General features: G+C 48.9%; 1 protein-coding gene across 1 annotated transcript; it reads right to left on the reverse strand.

Annotated features, from left to right (window-relative positions):
- Positions 1-470: 470 nt before the first annotated feature.
- LOC133895690 (probable xyloglucan glycosyltransferase 3) lies at positions 471-4,819 on the reverse strand. The gene is made up of 6 exons (XM_062336160.1): positions 4,552-4,819; positions 3,313-4,379; positions 2,916-3,224; positions 1,845-2,135; positions 1,625-1,738; positions 471-1,538 (listed from the first exon to the last, which is right to left on the reverse strand). Exons 2-6 carry the CDS (start codon positions 4,153-4,155, stop codon positions 822-824), a joined length of 2,274 nt encoding a protein of 757 aa, XP_062192144.1. The 5' UTR covers positions 4,156-4,379; positions 4,552-4,819; the 3' UTR covers positions 471-821.
- Positions 4,820-7,997: the final 3,178 nt, after the last annotated feature.

Below are 7,997 nucleotides of genomic sequence, written 5' to 3' on the forward strand. Positions count from 1 at the left end.
TCATTCTTTGCACCATGATCTGGTCCTTTTTCCTTCGTTCCGCTAAGCACTTTCACCGCAAGTTCTTTATCGTTTTGCGTTCCAACCAGCAGCGGATCTGGCCGGAGGGGGGGGGGGGGGGGAGGGGATTGGCTGGGCCTAATCTCCCTACTGCCGGGAGCCTGCTGCTCCATTGGGTAGAAGGGGGAAGGGGTGGTGGAGCAGGAGAAGAAAGAGGAGAGGAAGAAGAAGAGGGAGAGGAGATGGAGGAGGAGGAACGGGGAGAGCCCCTATGATTTGAGCCTAGTCCGTCACTGATTCCAACTGATTGCGTTGAATGGATGCTACATTACTATTTGTATATATTTTCCCTTGCACATGGATAAAGTAGTTGTCCTTTAAGGTTCATAAATTTTCATCATTATCTAGAGGTAAAACCATACGAGAGAACATATGAATATTGAATCATACAAGATTGATTTATCCATTGACATGTAATATCTGTTACACCATATCGATCATAATGTAATGTGGAAATAATACAAGAAGGCTACTGATCTGAATGTAATGAACAACCTGCTTGCTTGCCTCCCCTAGCAACAACGCACTAGCTAGAGCGCAGAATAACAGTTCGACACAGACTCTTTGATCTCTGAACAAAAAATATCAAAAGGATAAAAATTAGGAAAAAAAGGCTAAAAAGTAATCATGTCGACCCATCCATCGGAGTCCCCTTTCCATGGTTGCACCTGCACGCATGCATGTGAGGCTGGACTATGCATGTGGCTTGGATCGACGTCTCATGCATTGACGAGCGGCCACTAGTTTTAGTCTGGCGGCGACTAGCTGACCTGCTCGCCGATGAGGTCGAGGCCGACAGCGAGGAATGTCACTCCCTGAAAGAGCAGGAAGTAGAAGTGCAGCCCCTGCGCGGACAGCAGGCTGCGCGTGGCGGCGGTGAGGAGGAGGAAGGCGAGCGCCAGCTCCTTCTTGAAGATCCGGTTCGGCTTCTTGTCCTTGCTCTTCTTGGAGGCGGTGGGCGTCGCCGGCGCAGCGGCCAGCGCTGCTGCGGCGTCGTCCTTGTTGGCCCACTCGGCGGCCTCGTGCTCCCTGAGCTTTCCCCACTCCTGGAGCCCGCCCTCGGAGACACCACGGACGAGCTTGGCCGCTGGCCGCGGCGCGTGGGCGTCGGCCTCGGCGAGCGCGAGGATGTCGGACGCGGACGAGGTACGGCCGGCCTTCTTGGTGACGATCCACTCGTAGGAGCTCCCCAGCTGGAACAGCCCGGACACCATGGCGTTGAACTTGGTGACGGACATGGTGTTCTCGAAGAGGAGGTAGGGGATGACGAAGGGGAAGGACTTGGGCGCCGGCAGGATGTTGAGCACCGACATCATGACCGGGATGTAGCAGATGACCCAGATGGGCAGCTCCGCCTCCGGCACGAACATGGTCAGCGGCAGGATCACGCAGAAGAGCGTGAAGGAATAGAAGGGCAGCACCAGCTTGCGCAGCAGGAAGAAGAGCATCACTAGGTTCGCCTTCTTCCAGAACGGGATCTGTATCCATCAATGATGGCGCTAGTCAGCATCCGTCAACTGGTAATGGAGGAGACGCGTGTGCTTGTTGACTGCTTGTACATTACCTTGGACTTGAAGACGGCCGGGAGGCAGAGGCGGAAGAGCTGCATGGGCCCGGAGTGCCACCGGTGCTGCTGCTTCCGGTAAGCCTCGTACGATTCTGGCAGCTCGCAGAGGACCTGCACATTTCATTTGTGGTGCAACGACCACGGCAACGTCTCATCAGACGTCACGATCACATCGATCGACAAACTCGCGCCAAGAGACAGGGAGGTAAAGCAGTACCTTGACGTCGTTGAGGAAGATGAACTTCCAGCCGTGGAGGTGGGCGCGGACGGCGATGTCCATGTCCTCGACGGTGGTGCGCTCCATCCAGCCGCCCGAGTCCTCTAGGGCCTTGATGCGCCACACGCCGGCGGTGCCGTTGAAGCCGAAGAAGTTGAGGTAGACGCCATTGACCTGCTGCTCGACCTCGAAGTGGAAGCACAGGTTGATGTTCTGCAGCCGGGTCAGTAGGTTCTCGTCCTTGTTCACGAAGCTCCACCGCGCCTGGACCAGCCCTAGCTCCGGGTTCTCCTGCATCGTCGTTTCAGTCAGTCCCCGCCAGGTGGAGCCATGCTATGAGACTCCATGGCCATGGCCATGGAGTCTTATCAACGATGCGATTGTATCACTAACAGGTGGATCCAGTCTATATAGTCCTACGCTCTAGCTAGGTCACTAAGGTATTCTTTTTTGTTATCGTAAAATTAAATTTTTGTGCACCAAATCTATGATTTGGACGACATACATGGCCCATGCACTACGAAATCTAAGATTTGTAACTATTATGTCACTTTCCTGTCTCATGACCCAATGGTTCTTTTCCAATGAGAAATGCACTAAACAGACTATAATTAGTTACAGATCTTGAAGCCATGGCTTTTATTAGGCTCATAAACCAAGTTAGATGATCACATGTTTAGCTCATAGTATATGCATGTCAATCCCAAGCTGCTAGCTTGGAGGGATCATATAATATAGTTGCATCAACGTTGAGATCCGGGATTCGAATGTGAGGATATCGATGCGGTATCAAGTCTAGGAGTATTAGATTGACGAGGTACTACATCCGTTTTCTTTAACTTGTTGTTTAGGATGTTAACATAGTCTCTAATAAATACGTTTGACTATTACTTTTAATAACTATTTTGGTAAAAGTCGATAAAAATTAGATGATATTAAAATATTTTTCATAATAAATTCATTTCTATCATTTTTAAATATTAAATTTTAATAGTTTTATGTATATTAGTGATTAAAATTTGACTATATATTATAGGACGACATATATTTAAGAATAGAAATTAATAGTACCTTGAAATGAGGTACGGTGAGCTTGAGGAAGTCCGGATTGGGCTGGAAGTCAGCATCGAAGATGGAGACGAACTCGTAGTCCTGGACGTAGTCGCAGCTCATGGCGGACTTGAGGTTGCCGGCCTTGTACCCGGTGCGCGACAGCCGGTGGCGGTAGATGATGTTGACGCCGCGCTGGCTCCACTTGGTCACCTCCGCCTTGATCAGCATCTGGCACACCTCGTCGTCCGAGTCGTCCAGCACCTGGACCAGCATCCGATCCCGCGGCCAGTCCATCTGGCACACGTGCGAGATCGACGTCTCGTACACCTGCATAGCAATCCATGGTCTCACATTGTTGAGTCACTTCATGGCGCACTGGCACGTGCGAAGGCAGTATGTAGAAGCACCGACTGACCTCTTTCTCGTTGCACATGGGCATCTGGACGAGGACCATGGGGAAGTAGCCGTCGGCGTCGTCATCGGCGTCGCCGCTCTCGACGTAGGTGGCGTTCTTCCTGCCGCGGGGCTTGCCGGAGGCGGAGGAGACGCTGGCGCGGGGCTTGATGCCGCGGAGCTTGATCCAGAAGCAGCCGAGGCAGAGGAGGATGCGGTCGACGGACTGCACCATGAAGAGGACAATGCAGAAGGAGGAGAGCTTCTGGATGGCCCAGGCGATGTAGTCGATGCGGAAGTCCAGCCACGCCACGTAGGCCCGGTGCAGCCACCCCTCGATCTCCCGCCGCTCCGGCACGCGGAGGTGCTCCGGCAGCTGTCGCAGGTTCTCTGGAAGGTGGCGGAGGTGCTCCGGCAGGTGCTGCAGGTGCTCCTCCAGCTCCTGCAGGTTCCCAGGCAGGTGCTGCGGGAAATGCCACCCTTTGAGGTAGGCGACGGTCTCGAAGGCGAGCATGGCGAGGGAGAGCAGCAGGAATGCCCGCAGGAACCCCAGCATGACCCGCCCGCGCCCGGAGGCCTCGGCGTCGGGCTCGGCGTCCGCGTCGCGGCTGCGGAGCACGCGTCGGTTCACGGTGCCGAGGATGCCCCAGAAGCCCGCGGCGAGCCACGCCACGCACCCGACGGCGCGGTGCGCGCGCAGGAGCAGCACCCACGTGAACTGCTTGGCGTTCTTGCCGCGGGCCTTCTCGGACGCCTGCATGCCGGGTCCATCGATCTCCACGAGGGAGTAGGGATTGTCCATCTTCACCACCACTGGCGTGCCGCGCTGCTCATCGCTGCCCCACCACGTGCTCGGCGGCGCCATTGTTGTTTAGTGGTTGTTCACCCGAGCGAAGCGCGCGCCGATGAGTGAGCTCTTGGAAGCACAGCCGTCAAACTTGTTGCTCCCGAGAACACCACAGCATGTGCTTCGGCGCCTTCCTGCCTGCCTCTTCTGCTTGGCCCTCAAAAACCTTGGTTGTGCCAGTGAAGTGATGGTGCTAGCTGCTGCCTAGATCTTCAGTTCTTACTTCAGGTGAACTAAATCACCTACAAAAAATTACACCAAAAGATCGAACTCAACAAATTACAAAACACAAGCTTGCTAGATACAATATTCCTGGTATCCTTCTGATGCTATATATAGAGAAAAGACGATCAACTGATCAATAGATGCAAGGATCCAATTAATTACAACAAGAGTGAGCCAGGAATTACTGACCTTGTAATTAACCTGATGAGGGAAGCCTTGCAAGCTCCAGATCCAAGATTGGTGACCGCTGCCTCGGATGAGGCAATGCACACAGACTCTCGCACGCACACACTCACAAGAGCACACACTCTGGTGTCTAGAGATGAGCTCAGCTCAGACTGTGGGCTAGCTGAGCTGGTTGAGCTTGTGGATAGTAGAGATACAGTGGAGAGTAGTACGTAGTGAGTAGCAGAGTGTGACCACCGACTGCTACTGCTGCTGTACTACAGGCTCCAGACTCTAGGCTCCAGAGTAAAGCATCAGTTTGCCCACTAGAAGGCTTTTATAGAGAGAGATCTGCAATGCAAGGTGCAACAGCTACACACTGCTAGGACCTGCATTTTTTTTCAAAAAGAGAATAAAGAAAAGGGACTGTCTAGTTATTCCCTGAGAGATTTTATATCTCAGAATCTATCCAATGTCAACCATTAGACGAGGATCAGACGATTCATATCTTTCCTCCCTTTTTAACCCTACCTCACCCTCCTCCTGAGCTCCCTGACCTCATCCATTCCCCGTCGCCGCCTTTGCCACTCCAACCCTACCCCGCATGCCGTCACCTCGTCGCCTCATCGTCACCGTCCTAGGCCCTACGTGGCCCGCCGACGAGCTCCTCTGCTGCCAAACTCCCTCCACCTCCCCTCCCATTACGCACGCTCCTTCTTCCACATCGACAGCAATGAATCCACGCACCCCCGCCTCTGCCATCGCCGTTGAAGCTGCCACCCCCATGATCACTCCCTCGCTAACCGATGTGACCACGACGCCATCACTGCCATCCCTGCCCAATCGGCGGTCCTCCACCACCGTGGCAGGTGGCACCCCTGCTGCATCGCTGTCCTGCCCACCGTCCGCCTCCACCGCCTAGCTCCCGACCTCCTAGGCTTCCTCTCTAAATCCGGTGACCACAAATCCCCCGAATCCTGAAACCCTAAACCGATGTCCTTGTCGGAGAAGTCAACGGGGAAGAATGCCGTGAGAATCTTGAGCGGATCCTACGATAAGAAATTCAACAAATTTACTTTTTTCATTGATAGATAAATAGCGTTTCTCTAAAAATAAAATCTTCACTCTTTTTTTTTTCTGCATAGTAGAGGCTGCAAGTTTTGTCCTGATTTGGGCATTAAATTGATGTTAAGGGTGGGGGTGGTGCGATCTTGACTTAAATACTTAGGGCTGGGGGCACTAAATTCATGTTAGGGGTGGTTGCACCGTGTGCGTCGATCGAGTCGATGCCATGTGGGGTCTTTAAATGAAGCACCCGTTGCTGCTTGGACTAGTATATTAATATTGCTAACCTGTATCTGCGCTACAAAATGCAACAGGCTAAGTGTGAATTTAACCGTTAGGGCAACAGCTAATTGCAGCATCTAATGGCATTTAAGAAGGTTCCTTGAAATTTCTTGGCACTGAGTTTTGCTCCCTGCTTTTGTGTGCTATGGGCTGTGCTTGCCCAGGGCTTGGGTTCAAGCTCAGGCTCAACCAAATTCTGGACATCATTCTTGTCCAAATATTATAGGCTTATATTCATATCCACTTCTTCTCCAAATCTGTTCTTTTCTTTGCCATTGTTAATTTTTCTTCACTACCTATTTTTTTACTATAATTTTTCTTCACTACCTATTTTTTTACTATATGTGAAATATCATTATATTTTCAGAAATTAGATACATGTAGTTCTTAAACCCCCAGTATTGAGAAATGTCACTGCAAAGCGACGGCTTGAGGAATACCACTGCAAATGAGTTAACACAAACGTCGGCGAGCTTAGTTTGAATTCCATTCGAGCGGATGCACAACAAAGTTTGAAGGATTGCTTGCTTCCTTGTGGAATCCGAATCAAGGGGACGTCTACGCAATCCTGACCACTCATTCAAAGTAGCAATTCGCACTACATAAAAAAAAAAGTCATAAGTGACGGTGAAAACTGTCATGAGTGATGGGTCTCGCGTTCATCACTTAACACGCTACTGATAACTAGTTATAAATAACAGATAAGGATCTGTCACAGATAAGATCATTCATTAGTGATGGGTCATAACTTGACCCATCACTAATAAAAGTCATTAGTGACGGATCGTAACTCACTTATAAAAAGTCATTTATAATTGATGAACATTTTTCGTGATTTTTGGACAAAAAAAAGTCAATTTTTTTTTCACCTGAGCGATCCCAACACAGGGGCTATCACCACTTGGCACGTGTCGCATGCTATTTTTTATACTATTTTTAACTCTGTGTTTTGTAGGAATCGAACTCGTGACCTCCGCTCGCATGAGTTGCCCGTTACCACCTCACCCATGCGTGTGATCCGAAGGTAATCGAATATTTTATCCTTTTAACATTTTTTTGCAGAAGGTCATAAGTGACGGGTCATATGACTGTTTTCTTTTTTGCCGAATTGTAATTTGGTAGGTGAGCCGGAGTGATCTTCGGTAAAATAGGTATAATTTTTTCAGACATACTCCGATTTCGACGTTTTTTACTCCACGATCATCTACAGAAAAAGTTACATTCGTTACCCCTTGACTTTGTCGAGTTCGAAAAATGTTTCGAGGCAAAAAAATAGCCTGGAAAATTGAGTTTTCGTGCCCTGAAGTTTCTGCACTAATTTTGAAATTTGCATTTGTGTCCATAGCTACCCTTTTACATCAAACTTGAGCAGAAATATACAATAATTTTTATTATAGTGCTGTGATGGGAAAAAATAAGAAAAAAATAAAAAAATTATAACATCATGCTATGTACATATTTACTATATAGGAAAAATTAAGTTTTGATAGAAAATTGATTGACTAATACATCTAATGATCTACGTGAAAAATCAAGTAAGTTGTGATAGAAAAAAAATTAAAATTCCTTCACCTACTCTGTTTTATCAAAATAGTCATTAGTAACGCGTTACAACTTGACCAGTCACTAATGACCCTTTTAGGTGATCTGGTAATAATTGACGGGTCACAACTTGATCTATCATTTATAACTGGTATAAAGTGATGATGGATCACAACATGAGCCTATCACTTACAATTGGCTTAGGATAACCTATCACTATTATCATAAATAACATGATTATATTATAACCTATTATTAATTGCGTACCTTTTTTCTATTTTTGAGTAGTGTCGCCCAACAACCACGATTTAGTCCACTGTGAGAAAGGTAGTCTCTCGATGATGTAGGCTGCTATGAGAGGTCCACATGCCCGCCGCGACCTTGTTATCGCCTCAGAGAAATGTCGTCACCATTACCACACCGCACTCCCCCTTTACTAGCGAAATTACGACATCCCTACGACGCTGTTGATGAGATTGGGGGTAAGAAAGAGGAAAGACAGACATCGAGATTGCTCGGAGAGGAGAGTAAAACGGCTACTTTGCAGTAATAGAAATATGACGAGTTTGCAGTAAAATTTC

Source organism: Phragmites australis, chromosome 16, assembly GCF_958298935.1.
Source record: "Phragmites australis chromosome 16, lpPhrAust1.1, whole genome shotgun sequence".
NCBI classification, from domain to species: domain Eukaryota; kingdom Viridiplantae; phylum Streptophyta; class Magnoliopsida; order Poales; family Poaceae; genus Phragmites; species Phragmites australis.